The sequence below is a fragment of the Pelecanus crispus genome, chromosome 12 (assembly GCF_030463565.1).
Source record: "Pelecanus crispus isolate bPelCri1 chromosome 12, bPelCri1.pri, whole genome shotgun sequence".
Classification (NCBI taxonomy): Eukaryota; Metazoa; Chordata; class Aves; order Pelecaniformes; family Pelecanidae; genus Pelecanus; species Pelecanus crispus.
In genome coordinates, this window is record NC_134654.1 from 15070041 (window position 1) to 15086103 (window position 16063).

Genomic DNA, 16063 nt, shown 5'->3' on the forward strand with positions numbered 1-16063 from the left:
TCATCACACAGTCATTAAACAAAGGCATAAAAAAGTACAAGCGCTCGTTAAGTTATCACAGTAGAAAATGTGGCCTGATAAAATCACAGTGGAAGTGAAAAGCATGACAGCTACTGCAGAACATGCTGCAGAATAACTCTGGACACAGTTAAGTCCTTCAGATGAAGCATCATCAAGAGTCAGAGCTCACTGCCAGTATAAAAAGCCCCCCTAAAATTTCTGCTGGTCAGGTACGCTAAAAGTAGTCCCTCTTATTGCACCCACAGGTTCACTGGACACTAAGAGTACTTGTGTATTAATCAAGGAACCAACAGAAGTTGGGGATGGAAGACTCATAAATGTAACTGTATGGGTTTGGGGTTGGTTTTTTTTTTTTTTTCTGATGAGTTAGCATTCACAGGAAATCCAAACCCAAAGCTGTAGGAAGGGTTAGCACAGCTGCACAGGCAGACCAAAAGGCAGTGCTTACTCGCAGTGAATCTGCCTTTGGGCTATTCAGAGAGGATCAAAAAGGACGTGGCAACATGCTGCAAAGTGCTGACAGTGTAAACCCACTACATGCTAGAGCAATGCAGACAAAGCCTTTAGCTGATACGACGCTGTTCCTACAAATCCACATTGGCTCTGCTGCTGTCTGCCCATGCTGAAGTTTCAGTGGCTGTCCTGTATGTAATGCAGGAGCTTTCTCCACCCACCTTCTCTGTCCAGAGCTTGCCAAATCCATTTCAAACCAGGCTGAGGACCCTGTACCTACAGTGTCTTTGGCTATCATCTCAGCTAGATCCTAGACCATGCGTCTCCCCTTCCAGCTTCCTTCCAGCTCCCATTGGGCTCCAATCTGACCTGCAGGAGGCTGGAGACCAGGGTTTCACTTCACCATCAGTTTGCAGGCAACAGCTGTGCACTGGTGAGCCTGCATCTCCAGCCAGAGCCAGCCTCCACTGGCCACATGGTCCCAACAACAGACATCAGGAGCTGCTGAAAACACCTCCCCATTCTTTCATACTCCCCCATCAGAAGTGCCACGCATCAGGAGTTATAAAACATCAGCTCAGTTCAGTGCGGGACGGCTGCACAACAGAGGTGCTGGTGCTCACCCTTGCCTGGGCACCCCACACCCCTGTGGTGCCAGGGGACATGCCAGTGTAGTCACACTCAGCTTGCCAATGTAGTCACACTCAGCTGGGCTTGTCTGTGCAGCGATGGGCCGCTGTGTTATCCCAGGCTGACCTCTGTCACCACCACAGCTTCCAGCACAAAGCCCCTCCATGAGGGACGTTTCACTGAGGACACCTTCTGTCTCTCAAAGTTTTCCTGCCTCTTCCTAACTCCCTAACTCCATCAGCTCAGTTATCTCAGGACAGCGCTGCGAGCCCATCTTGCCCTGTTTTTATGGTTAGGTAGGTTGGGTTACCTTCCTTTCTCCATTCAGGGATCACCAGATCTAAAAGCCTGCGAGCAGATCCCATCAACTGCTGGAAGCAGCCCAGCCACAAAAGAGGAGCTGGCACCTCTCCTCTGGGTGCAGCCAGCGCAAGCAGGGGTGTGCAGAACTGCTCAAAGGCACTGCAAAGCTCCAGCATGAGGGGCTGCCAGTGTGCACTGCCTCGACACGCTGTTAGCAGACTCCTCTCACCCCCACCAGGAAGCTTCACAAGTGATCAGCCCAAATGTCTTAAAAATACCGGCTAGAAACCTTAAGCCAAATTGCTACTTTCAGATAGTGTCTGATAAGCTCCAACCTGGACCAATGCTGGACCGACGCACGAAGGCAGACAGAGAGAAAAGGCTCCACTTCGCTTCACAGATCACCAAATTCCATGCCATTGCTAATCACAGGCTGCACTGGTACCTGGGCATGCCTCTACGCTGTCACAGCCACACACTATTTCTCAAATAACACAATATATTGTAGTTTCACCTTAAAAAAATGAGATGGCCTCAGAACCCACATACATTTGCTCTGCCACATATCATAGGGGGCCAACTGCTTCCCATGAGTGAGCAACGCTGCAGCTCATCCTCCCGGAGCAGGGAAAATACAGGAGCAGGGGAAATACAGGAAACAAAGTATTGTTATAGGTAACCATGTGAAGGTATGCGGTGTCAAAACAGGTTTAAACAGCTTCTGGCTTTGAGGATTTCTGGCTTTGATGCTGAATTTCATACCCACTGAATAAAAATTTGGGTGACAGCCACAGGTCACTTGGATGCCAGCCCTTCCAGCCTCTACAGCATCTCCAACCTGCCAGCAATTCCAACCCCTCCAGCCTCTCCACCCCCCGAAATCCCTCCAGCCTGAACGAAACACTGTCCTGTGCACAGCTACCGTGTGTGCTTACACAACACACCTCATGGGTGTCCAGGACAAGGTGCTACCTCTTGAGAGCAGACTGCCAAGCTACAGGAACTCGGGATTTAGCTCAAGTTAAAAATAGTTAGCAGCAGAAGGCAAAAGAGGTAAAGAGACTTCATGGAAGTTTTAGGGACGTTGGAAATGATTCACATCTCCACATTTGCAGCCCCTACCAGAAGACAGGGCATTATCGCACTGCACACCAGGGCAACAGAGGTGACGTGCAGCAGGGAGCATGTACAGTGGCGCACAAATTGTTCCCTGCAACTTAAAAATCTGCAAAGGGAACTGCAAGGGAAATTCATATTCCCTGCTAAAAACAGCACCTGCTTCACAAAAACTAAATCTGTGTCAGTTGGAAGCTGCTTATTAACTTTAAGACTCTCTGTTACATCACTAATGTCCTAAAGAAATAAACACAGATCCACTGGAAATGCCCATGCTCAGACTGGTGAGGGTGTCCCACTGTGATGGACCAAACACACCGCACCATGTCCACATACGCAGCAGGAAGAGGAACAGTGAGTACACATGTCAACAGGTGATGAGAGTAGGGTTAATTCATGTGTTTCTCAAAGAGTAACATCAGACTCAAAGTTTTATGAATAAATCAAACATTCTTCACTTCTAAGAAGCTTATACTTAATTGTCTAGAAACAATGCTGAATTGTCTGGAAAAAGTCATGAGGCCAGAGGCCATTTGGGTCTAGTATCACATTTAAAAGGAAACTGGTGTCAGAATTAAAAACATAAAATGCAGAGACTTTTGCAATCTTTAAAAAAAAAAAAAAAAAAGGATTATTTGTGTAGTAAACAGAACTTAACAGAACCTAAAGTTTTCTACACAAAGTCCCAGAGAGGACATTATATACAACTGTGTAGGAAATTTTGTGACTCTTTCTTTCCTTTCATCACCACAGATTTCTTATATTTAAAAAAGATCTCTTGGATCTGTATTTCCAAATATTTCTAAAACCTCTCAGGGCTTCCCAGCAGGGAGGGGAACACTGGGCTGGCACTGAGCAGGACATGGCCACACACCAGTAGTGGAATGCCCGCATCTCGCTCCCCCCACAATCCTCCCTCTGAAATGCTCCTTTTCTTGTTTCAAAAATCAAAGATAGCTGAAAAAAAGCACTCTGGTTCACCAGCTTAGTCCCACTGATGCTAAAGAGAGCCAAAGCATCTCACGATGACATCCTGGTGTTTAACAGCATTAAATAGCACTACCAGTCCCACAGACGGTGATGCTCCCTGCCTGCGTGAGGGACCACTGCTCTCACTAATTGCATCCCTCACAGCCAGTCAGACTATGTGCAAAGTCCAAATTCAAACAACAGGATAGACCATCACAGTGCTAATCTCTTTCAACAACGCTGACTAGCCAACAAGGCCTGAACAAAAGCATGCAGAAGCTGACTATTACAGCTGTAATTGCCAGTAAGAAACAAAACAAATTAAAACACAGATCTCAGCTAATGATGGACTCACAGAACTTTAAGAGAAAACAAGGCGTTATGACCTGCATTACATTTGCACAGGCTCCACTGGGACAGCCAAAGTGATAATCAGCCTCACCATGATACAAGTCCTCATCCAGCCTCTTCACTAATAAACCTAATGGCTGTTGTCAGCTTGCAACAAAGCAACATTAATGACAAGACGCCAGCAAGGCATACTCCAAGCATAAGCTAAGCAAACATGCCAGAGGACAGCAGCCTGTCCTTCCAGCTGCCACTGCACCATAAAACCTGTGTGAGAGAGCCACTGGATCACTGAGGCTAGAAGAAGGCACAGTCAGAGAAGACATGCTGTGAAAAACATGGTGACAACAAAGCTGGGGGAGGAGGGAGGAGAGAAAACCAGACAAGCAACAAATACCGATGCATTTCTCTTGACAAGCCTGCTGTGTACCAAACTCAATAAATAGATTAAAATACTTTTGCCTGTACACTGATCATGAGCAAAGGCAATTATACTCTTAGCAGCTAAATATTCCAGCTCATATTTCACATGAGTACATTGTCAGTGATGGCAAAATGAGCTGTTTATGTTGTAGGTGACTCTTGATTCGGTCTACAATGCAAAAGGGAAGAAGAAGAAAAGTCACAGGGAAGCAGGTGAGCGCACAGGATTTGCACAGTAACAGTGTGCACCGGAGCAAGAAACTTTGTTGTGTTGGACATGAAAATGAATGTCATTTCATGGATTTCAAAGTCCTCTGGAGGCTTTTAAGTTGGTATCAGCACTCACCAGTAAATGAGACATTGCCAAGCAACATAAATAAAACAAGAATAATTTGATCAAGGCTTAGATAATCAACTAGATGTTTATTACATAAGACACTGTATAAATAAATGAGCAGACAGTGGGTGAGCTTACTGTGCTGTGCTAAAGTGACTAAAGTGGGGCAACATTCTTGCTCATTTCTTCAACTTAAAAATGCAGATTATTTTTCCTGATTTCTGCACATTCACAGCACGTTAAACACAGCACAGCTGTGCCAGATTGCCTAACTTCAGTATCTGCTTTACAATTTCAGCTGAAACCCAAAAAGTACAATGGCCAACTCCACTGGATGTAATGAGTTCACCTGCCAAATGGGACAAACAGCCAAATGCAAAGGCTGGAGGAGATCTCAGAAGAGCTTAGGCGCAGATGAAGGCTTGAGCAGTTTTAACTCTACCCAGACAGGGAAACTCAGGAATGCCTAGACTGTGTCTAGATAGCTTCAACACAATGAGTTTGCATGTGGTTTTAGTGCTGGCAGGGTGATGCTGCAGCTACAGTACAACAGAAGGGGAGAACTGACAACTAAGTCCTGAACATTAACAAAGTCAATTGATATGCTTCCTATGTCAAAGGGAAGATTCTGCCAAAAGTGTTTAGGAGCCTTCTTGATTTGGTCTATCTGTAGAAAAGTCCAGAGATTATCTGGTCAGTGCCTGCCAAAGCAGCGGATTTCTGACAGTTTCTGCCAAGCAGTCAGCCCCAGGGCAGATGGGAGAACGGTGCTGAACGTGCAGCCTCATACTGTATTCATCACATTGTGTCAGACACAGAGCACAGCAGCAGAAAATACCAAGTTACTGCATGTAGGCTGCCCCTCCTCCCATTTGCAGTGCATGTTCATTTATGTGTCCAACATACGCAATACTAATGCCAGCATTTTCCAAGTCATGCAGTATCTTGACAAGGTGCTAGAGCATTCTTCAGAAAAAAAAAAAAAACCATTCAGAAATACCGTATCATCAGATAGGTTTCTTGCTCTTCAAGTGAGACATAGCTCTGTTCTTGAGTCAATATGCCCCTGTACCTTCTCCATTTAACTCTGCCTCACCTGTGGTAAAGGAACTTCAGCTTCCACAGGAACTCACAGCCAGAGACACAGCTCTTCAGGAATCAGACAGCAAACCATCCAGCCTAAAACTAATGAGTGCACCTTGAAACTCACTGCAAAATCAAAGCAGACCATAGACCTGCACTTCTGCTTCCTAAGTGAGCATCAATAATTTGTGCAAGCAGTGGTTTCGTAACAGCCTCTGATATAACCCAGCAGGGGTTTCCCTTCCAAAGAAAACAGAACACAGTGTTGGTAACATTCATTTACCAAAGAGAAAACACCATAGTCGTCTTCTTGTTGGGTGCATATAGATGAGAAATACTCCATCTCCCACCTGCCTTCAGGATTTCCAGAAGCTGTGCTCCTATATGGCTATTTGGATGTAGGGGAGGCAGATGCATTCCTAGGAAGATGGGAACGAATTCCCACCCCTCTGCTGAAAGTGGTGAAAGAGAGACAGCTAGGCTGCAGCCACTGGTCAGGTTGGACATCACATGATGTCCGCAGTTTGCGTATCACAGGATTTCAGTTTGGGGGGAGGTTTGCTGGACTGAGAGCCCCAAAGTTAATCACAAAATTCTCCACTGCAAGAAGAGGTTCTGACTGAGCACTGCTACAGACCAAGAAAAAACATCTGACAGCAAGCTAAGGATGTGCCCTGCACCTCTGTTACCCAGAACATCCCAACGTCAGCTTGAGTGGCACTGAACAAATATAACCTCCTACGAGACAGGGAGAAAATTTACATTTACAGTTTACACTCCATATGAGAATATTCTTTTTCACAATGCTTCCTTGATGCAGGCAATGGCTTGGAGCAAACAGCTGTTACAATCAGCTTGGTTTTGTCTGTCTGATACATCGTACTTGAAAACTTTGGACTTCTGCTGGAGAAATGCACACCCAGTGGCCCTGACATAACACATAACACCTTCTTGCTTTGCAGATGCTACCAGATAGCACATGGGCCAGCAAATATGACAATGAAAACCACCCTCAGTGAACAGCCTGAGTCCTCACCCCTGTAAGCAGCAAGTATTTCAGAACACAAGCGCTGTCATCCTTGTGCTGTGCCCTGCAACCCAGTGCAACCCACCCCGGGACCATGTCTAGTCCCTCTGGACACGACATTCAGCCTATGGTTTGCTCCTGCCCCTCCGGCCCAGGTGGGCAGGGGGCTGCATTAGGTGGCTCAGACACGTTTCCAGCCCCAGCCACTGCCCTGGACATTTGCAAATCTGCCCAAACCAACAGATTTATAGGTACTTCATGACATACCACTCTCTCAATACACTAGTTAACAGTAACAACACATTTTTTCATTTGTAACCATTGCTTTTGATAACCAAGTAAACTGCTGAAGATTGTTTTTCCCCCCTGAGAAAAATGTACCTATGTGGCAATGACTGACCTACACTGCAGAAACACCTGTACATGGTGCTCCTTTTGAACCCTCGTCCCTGTCACCAGAAACTCAGGGAATTGTGCCCACCAACAGATAAATCAATAGACTGCATGTGATAATGTAGACAACAACCTCCTCCTTGTAGTAACAGTTAACAATGATGTATAACATCAAATTATTCCTTTTGTTCTTGTGGATTTTATAACCTGCCAATGCTTGCAGCTGTAAGCATGTTGATAGCCTCTCCTTTATCATTGCAATTTATTTATCTGCTCATTTATCCCTTTTATTATTTCTTTTTAAATAAACCTTTCTATTCCCAGCCACTTTCATTACTCTTTTTATTTCCTTCCTGTTTCTAAGCATCTGTCCTGCACTGAGGAGTCCAGAAGTGCAAACTGTGTTCCAGATGAGGTCACCAGGCATACAAAAGATATTAATGTCTGTAAACATGATACCAAGATCGTAATTGAGTCAGCTATATTTAATTACCAATATTAAAAGCAAATGTAAGATTAACTTCATACTGAAACCTAAAATCTTTGCCTATACTTCCCATCAGAAATCTTCACTTGGGCACTCTGGCACATAAAAATACCTTCTGACACCTCTTTGAGAAAAAAAGAAAGATTCTGCCCTGGCAGAATCTCTTCAGTTTGTGTTTCTCCAACCTTTCAGTGCTTCTCCAAAAAGAGGCTGTTAGAGGGGGATGGTTGCCAGATGAAGAAGTTTTTTCACGGCACCTGGTTCACAGCCAGCATATCTGGAGCACGCGTGTTCCCCTTCCTCGGTCTGTCCTTACCTCCTGCTCATCCCAAAACCACCAGAATCAAAGAGAAAATGATACTGGAATTCTGCCCAGCCCGGAGATCCCAAAGCCTCCCCGGGCCCCTGACTTATCAGTGTTTAAACACCAAAACTACTCGAGATGGAGGCTCTGCCCGGCCGCCTCCCCAGCCCCACTGGCCGGGCGCCCGAAAGTGCCCAGCACGGAGCCCCCGCCGCCTCCCGGCGGGCACCCCCGCCCTGCCCGGCCCCGCCGGACTCACCGTCAGGCTGCTCTCCTTGCTCTGCCGCCGTGGCGCCGCCGGGGACCCCGGGGTCTGTGGAGACAAGCGGGGAGCATCGTCACGGCCGCTCTCGGAGCCCAGCATGGCGGCCGCGGGGGGCGGGCGCTAGGCGGACCCCATGGCCAGGCGGCGCGGCGCGGCGCGGCGCGGCGCGGCTCGGCTCGGCTCGGCTCGGCACGTCTTTCTTGGTTCGGCTCGGCACGTCTTGGTTCGGCGCGACTCGGGGAGGAGCTGCAGGCGGCGCCGCTGTGCGGCAGGGCCGCCCCTCCTCGCCGCCGCCAGCACGCGCGGCCAATGGCGGGCCGGGGCGGGCAGCGGAGCCCACTCCCAGCCGGGCGAGCCCTCGGGGCGGCACTGGCCCGGCGCTCCGCCTCTCGCCTCCGCCGCGCCGGGCTGTGAGGGGTGGGCGGGGCCGAGCCGTGTTGCCGGGGAGGTGCGGGGCGCCGCGGCCCTGGTCCGGCCCGGCCCCGGCCCCGGCCCCGGCCCCGGCCCCGGCCCCGTTCCGGTCCTGCCCCAGCCGCCCACGGCCTGCCGCTCGTAGGCAGCGGGAGCTGACACGCAGCGTGCGAGTCCGCTCCTGGCAGCAGTCGCTGGGTTGTGCCGTGGACTCCAGTCTCGTGTCCCCCTACCCTGTCACCGCGTCCACAGCAGCCGCCGCGGAGACGAGCAGGGCGGACGCGTGGGGTGGTGGGAGCACACCCTGGCTGGGCAGTGTTCGTGCAGCGCCCCAGAACAGAGCGCCCCGTTTGGGCTACAACCTGAAATTCGACGTCCAGCTGAAGTCACATCAGCAGCAATGTGCCCAGGGCTGAACGGGTCTGATTTCACACGGGCCTGCTGCTGGTCTGCAGGACACTGGTCGGCCGGGCTGTGCTGCTGCTCCCTTTGTGGAAGTTGTGACAACCTGAACAGGCAGCATTTAGCTGCTTTCTAGGAAGCTGTAAACAAGGCCTGGCCCTGCACCCAGCACAGTACAGCTCCGTGTTGTTCTCAGTTGTGGCTTTTTCCCCCTTGACCTGTTTCCAAGAAACGTGGCTGAGCTTGCCTGAGGGATCTTGCCAGCATTTGTTTGCATGATGGCTGCTACCCAGGTCTAAGAAAGAGAATGCCTGGAAGCTGCTCTGCAGCAGGGGACAGCCTGTGCCAAGAACAGACAAGGAGGCAGTCAAGGCAAACCAGCTTAGGATAGCCCAAGATGGGCAAGTAGGAGAGGGACTGGCCAAAGTATATGAGAGTTTGAGGGTGTAGAGAACAGCTGCTTGCAACCAACAGCTTATGGTCAGATGTTTCCCTTACTAAGGACTCTTCTGCAAAAGCAGCCACAGCTCCCTCCCAGGAAAAGCAGGCTCCCAAGCAGGCGTGGACACAAGCTGGTCTTAGAATTTATCGCACCAGCAGCTAGTTACAGATTCAAAACTAGTTAAAGATTCAAAGCAGGACTGAAGCCAGGACTTCAATTTGGAAAAAAACATGTAATAAAGGAACAATGGAAAGAAAGTATCATGGAGGTTGTTGAAGTGAATGAGAAAAGTCATGAAAGGGATTTTTGTCAGTCTGATGGTTGAGTCAGCTGAGCAAACCAGTGCATAGCAATGGACTCCCTGTGCATCTCAGATATGAATTTGACCAAAAAGGTGGCTATAAATTCGAGTCAGACCCAGCACTGTAAAAATAGAAAATGGCAAATGTTGTTACAAAGGAAGTTCTGGGGGAGTCAGTTAATCTGACTTGTGTACCAAGCCAACTGCAAAAACATTATGAATCAGATACCTTGAGAAATGAGATTTGTTGCACAAGGATTAGCATAGCTTTTTTTAAAGCAAGTCACAGCCTGCAAGTTTATTTGGGTTCTCTGGGGGCAGGGTGACACAGGGGCTTGGTGTCCATGGCACAGCCCAGTGACTGCTGCCAGGAGCGGACTCACAGACTGCAGATCAGCTCCTGGGACTCACAGCAGACGTGTGGATGGGGGTGTCTGGTAATGCACTACATCAGTTTCTAAAATGCTTTTGAACTAGTTTAGATGCCCACATGCTCTGCCTCCAGCCTGTGCAAACAGCTCAGAGAAGCAGCAGCACGGGACAGTTAAGTGCAAGATGCTTGATGTGGATGTGGAAGGTACAGGGAGTCCAAAGCGCTGGACTGTATCATGGGAGATGCCATGAATCCACTGATGGACAAGCAAAACCAGAAATGCTGACTTTGCTGAAACAGCAGACGTGAGGGCAAGGCTGAAGGCCATTACCTAGGAGGCAGTGGGCAAGAAAGGGGTTGAGGCAAAGAGGGACAGTCGGCAGACAACACAAAATTTAGACCAAGAAATAGGGAACATCAGAGGGATGCTGAGAGCAACAGTTAACCCAGGTCAGCATGGTAGCAGCACACAAATCAAACATGCATTTCACTGGGGGTATTTAAGTAGTTGCACTGCAGAAAAACCTAGCAGTTAATACAGAAATGAAACAGAGAACAGAAAAAATGCCAGCGGGCAGGGAAGCACAACCCAATGGGAGTGCAGCACACCTGCTATTCAACTGTTGCTGTTTTGGCAGGGAGTGAAGAGTTTCATGGGAGGAGCTGGAAGAGGGCCCTGTGCTCCATCTGCAGACCTGCAGGGAAGACTCTCCCAGGGACATAAAGTGGTGCAAGAAAAAGTGCAGGGATATTTATTGAAAATTTGGACAAACAGGCAGGGCAGAACGGCTGTCCACGAGTCAGTGTCTTGAACACTACCCCAGGGTGATGAGATGGGTGAGGCATGGGCTGTATAAAGCACAGAGGAGGGCCTGTAAAAAGACATGCAGGAATGGATGAAGTAACTGAGAAAAAAGCTTTGGACAAATTCTTTGTGAATACTGTATTTGGGAGGGAAGGCTGGAGCTGCAAGAAAATACAATGAGATACAGACATGGGCAGATGTGCAAGTCTAGAGAGAGGACTGTGCTGGAGACAGGCCCAGACTTCAAGCTGGAGTGGCAGGAAAATTTGTAGGGTTGTTAATAGTGACTGAAGGGGCCTTGTGGATTTTTCAGAAAGCAGTGATAGGACAAAAAAATCCAAAGTATCTTGGCATTTTGTAATGTTTTACCAGTTGGACACAAAACCTAACTATTCTAGATGCAACAAATCTGTCTGATCTGACAGTTTCTAAAAGAAAGTGCCTCTTGATCTCCTGCTCTGGGCAAATTCCTAAACTACTTAAGTGGAGACCCATTTATTCTTAGATACCACTGTTTGGCTTTTTCCCCAGAACTTACCTGGGGGTCCCCACTGGCTTTTCGGAGACTCATATGACCAGAGTCAAGCTGGTGTACTGGGGTCCCAGAGATGTGGTAGCCATTCACTGTAAAAACAGATGGAGAGTTAGCAGGCTTGCTGCTGATAGCAAACGAATAATTGCACATTTTAAAAACTAATCACGTAATTGAATATACAGGTGTAAATCATGGTGCCTTCTTTGAGTCAAAAAAGAAAGAAACTTTTAAGAAACTATGGATACTTTTCCCCATCCCAACAGGCTGGCAATGTGATGTGTTAGTTCCAACCCAGAAAGACCCCAGAACTGGACTCTACAGAAGCTCAGCCCATGGGCCCACTCCACCCTTAAGATCCTGCAGCAGGCTCTTACCAGGAGTTATGACAGGAGTTACTGAGCTGGAAAGAGCCAAGAAAAAGAGACCCCCAAACTCAAAACAGTTCCCATAGTGCTGTTTGGTAAAATTATGTGTTTGAAGAAGTAGGGTATGTAAAAAGCACTTGCTTAATGGAGATGGGCTTTTCATGTCAGGAAAGCCTTGTAAGATATTTATGGTTCATGTATACAGCTGTAGGGTGCTTTATTTTTGGAATATACTGAGCAAAGAATAATGCTTAAAGTAGGGTTAAAACAAGATACACTACTACATCACAAATCCTTTGGAAATTTTTGGAATATACTGAGCAAAGCATAATGCTTAAAGTAAGGTTAAAACAAGATACACAACTACATCACAAATCCTTTGGTCATAGCAAAATGCGCAATCTTCAAGCATACTTCCCACTCAGCTCTGCCAATAAAGGGGCATCAGTTTGAAAAAATTCTGCAAAAAATATCCTCCATACTGCATTATTTACAGTCACCTGGCAGCAATGGCCTTTACATTTAACACTTTTTATTCTAGAATAATTTTTGCTTTGCTTTGTCTTTCTGCAGTACCCAAAGCTTTTCAGTACACTTATGCAGCTGATTCTCTGTTACTTGATTCCCTGCAACTTCAAGTCAGGACAGAGGTGAAGTGGTCAACCCTGTAGCTACCACTTGCTAAACGCTTCATTGTGCACATGTGCTCTGCATGGAAGAGCTTTAGCCAGCCCAAGTTCTTCTGCAACTTTTTGCTTCCCCTGCCCTTGCAGAAAGTGGGACTGGGAAAGGTAGCCTGTCCTTCCCTCACAGAGCTGGCAGCCCTGCTGACTCACTGGGCCACCATCTGCCTCCATGCTTCAAGGAAGAAGCCATCTCAGCTCTGAGCAGACACTTGAGACAACCAGCCAGAAGATGCATCAGTAAAGAAACAGCAGGTGAGATGTATGTATCAGAAGGGAAAGCCCCACCACGTTTACTCTGCTACACTCACATGACTGTGTACTTTAAATATACATCCCATGTAATTGCAGAGTTTTCCTATGCTCTGTTGAGTGGTAGAGAAGCAGATTCACCCAATGCAGTGGCCAGGCACAGCATCAAACAGTACCTGCAGAATTCTTCTGTGACACAGGGCTCTTTGGAGTCCCAGGCACACTGCTTGGCCGCTCCCAGGTTGTTTCTGTTGAAGGGAAACGTCAATGTAAGGGTGATGGAGGCCTTGCACACACATCAGAGTTACGTCTATTACACACGTACAAATGGATCTGACCCTCAGTGTTCTCTGAACCAGGTTCTCACCCTGTGAGGAAGGTGCCTGCACCTCCCTGCACTCCCCATCTCCCATCTCTTTCTGCTGTTGCTTCCCAGCCCCCCGCTCTCTTGGCAGCCAGCTGGGATGGGTAGAAATAGAGCAGACTGGGAGCTGCATCACCGGTTCTTCCACTGCAGGTCTGCCCCAGGGCCGTGCTCAAGAAAGCAGGGATACAGCTGTACACATGGGTGACTGCCTGTAAGCTGCTGCATGATCTGCGCAGACAGCATTTCCAGGTGCAGTTAAATCAAGCCCAGCATGGGGTCCCACCTGCTGCCGCTATGGACATGGAGCAGCAGCACAGCCAGTCATGGCCCTTACCCTGGGAACAAGGACCAAGTGGTGGCAGTGCCTTTGCCCCTGCTCTCTGCATGAGAGGCAGCTGTGAATGACTCAAAGATGTGGTTTTAGTGACATATACACAGACCATAGCATTTTTTCCCTCAAAAATACTATTTCACTGGCAAATTTCCTTTTTTACACTTGGATCCCTTAGCAGCTGGGATATGCACATGTATGTCACACCAGTTTTGATACTCAGAAGACTGCTGCTGCTTTTCCCCGCTCAGTTTCCTCTGTAGTTTAACCATTCTGCTCATTTTCTCAGCAAATGGAAAGTTATTTTTGACCACATGCCAAATACAGAAGATTTAATTGCAAAACTTTGTAAAAGTTGCAAACAGCAGGCAGGGGAGTTAGAACAGCAATTTCTGGGAAGTCTAGCTAGAAAGCTCAAGCCACCATTCCTCTTGAATAAACATGCTGGTACCAAACCAAATAAATAATACTGCCTGCCTGCCAATATCAAATAAGAAAATAAGCAAGTTAGTGTAATCAAGTCAAAGGACTACTTCGGCCACTTCCTTTGAAACTGTCATTCCTAAAATATCAACCAACAGCCATCTAAGCCTGCCAAAACCTGAAGTCCTGCATCTCTCTCTATTCTGGATGAACATGGTCAAGCAATAATGGGGCAGGAGAGGCTGAGAAAGCCCTTGGGCGTAACAGTTTAGGGGCTGACAGTCAGCACTTCCATTGAGGCACATAAGGCCTCCTATCCTGGGTGAGTGCTTATTTGAGCAACAAACAGGATGCTTCAAGAACAAAAAAAAAAGGCCTACTGGGTAAAGAAGGGAGTACTGTTTTTTCTGTCTTTATATATACATTCACGCACATATATATACATACAGATGTCCTCAAGGGTTGTGTTAGGTTCCTTATTTCAGGAAAGGACTCAGGATTACAGGATCCCAAATGGGGGCTGTCCCCCACACCTGTGATGCCCAAATCCTTGAGACACGTGCCCTGCTTCCTGCTTCCCCTCTCTCCCCTTCTCAGGCCACAGCACACGTTTGTTTGCAAAGAAAAATACTTTGAGCTTTTTCTTCCTTGCAAGTGCAAAATCTTGTGGACTAGAAGCTTTGATGAATCATGGGGAAATATTTAAATTTTACTCAGCTTTTTGTGCATTCAGTAGTAAGTTAATAAATTCCATGCTAGGTCAATGAGGAAGAATTGGAATGTGTTTTAACTAAACTGAAGGAAAATCAAATGCTAAGAGTTGTCTTTTATGAGTCAGTTTGTCTTAGCTTAAAATACACAAGTGCCTGGTTAAATAAAGACAAATTCTTATTTACATTTCTTGTAATGCAAAGGGAAACAATAGAATATGCTACCCACATTTCTGGTACATTTTTTTCTAATGTAATTTGTTGATTAATGAATAATATAAGTGAGTTGACTTGAAGACAAGTGTTTTAAAGAATGGCTTTTGGAGATCTGTGTGGAGGGGTTGTGCTGTCCATTCTTGCTACGCCCAAGCACAATCAGTGGGGTAACATGTTTTTGTCAGAACTGACTTTGACATTAGCAGTAAAGACAGTTACCTTCATATTTGCCTTGGGTTTTTTATTCAAGCATCTCTGTCTACAATATTTTTGCATTTTTGAGATCGTACAGAGGAATGTACCTAAAAACCTAACAAATATATTTGAAATACAATTAATTGGTTAAAATTACCAGCTGCTTCTTGTAACTGGTCTCTGCTTTGCCTGCTAGCTACTGTGGAGCTGGTGTGAAGTACCTAATTCTTCCCCTGTGCCATACAGAAAGCCCAGATGCATTAATTTGAGGGCAGAAATTTTATACATGGAAGAGCTGTGGCCAGTGGTGAGCATATTTGTGATTACAATCCAAAACTGTCAGTGTCTTGACAGATTTTCTAAAATAAAGTGATTGTGGAGTTAATGCACACTGGAAAATAAAGAAAAAAACACTATAAAATGTATAAAATAGAAATAACATCTTTTATTGGATAGGAATTGAAAAGAACAAGAATGTTTTTAACCCCATTTATTTTGAGTGCTAGGAGAAAAAAAAAGAAAACCACTTCTGTGTACAGAGTAACAGATTATTCTGGCAGCCCAAGCAGTGATAGGAACTAACCTCGATCAGGACTGCACTGCTGTAATGCCATCTATTGGAAGCAACTAAACTTACCAAGATAGTACTGTAACGTTACAATTTCTGTGCAGCTTAGTCCTGATTAGAAATGAAAAATTAATTGGGGTGTGTGTGTGTGTGTGTGTGTGTGTGTGTGTGTGAAGGGGGCCTGATTTTTTCCACAACTATAAAAAACTAGAAAAGAGAGATAATGCCCTGTTTGACATAGCCAAGACAGAGTCTTGTCTTGTAGTACCAAATGCAGCCTTTGATCCTGGTGCTCGGAAAATCTGAAGACTACTTGTAACCCTGTGGTAAAACAATGATCACTGCTGCTAGGGAACAGATTCAATATCGGGCAAGACTTTATATCCCACCCAATTTTCCAGAGAGGATGTTGGAGACAAGCTAAAACCTCTCACTCTGTGAGACTTTAATTTAGCAACACTGACAAGTTCTGCCCTCCCTTATCAGCCACATGTTAATTATTCTATTTAGCCAGTGAGGGGAAGG

The 16063-nt window shown here is 46.7% G+C and overlaps 1 protein-coding gene across 2 annotated transcripts in view; it reads right to left on the reverse strand.

Annotated features, from left to right (window-relative positions):
• The window catches only part of GAS7 (growth arrest specific 7), a 106581-nt gene that overhangs the window by 27594 nt on the left and 62924 nt on the right, over positions 1–16063 (reverse strand). For both annotated transcript variants that reach the window (XM_075719790.1, XM_075719791.1), the window contains exons 3-5: positions 12925–12976; positions 11432–11552; positions 8154–8207 (exon numbers count right to left, since the gene is read on the reverse strand). In XM_075719790.1, the coding sequence (XP_075575905.1) occupies positions 8154–8207; positions 11432–11552; positions 12925–12976 (227 nt within the window). The remainder of the gene's footprint in view (positions 1–8153; positions 8208–11431; positions 11553–12924; positions 12977–16063) is intronic.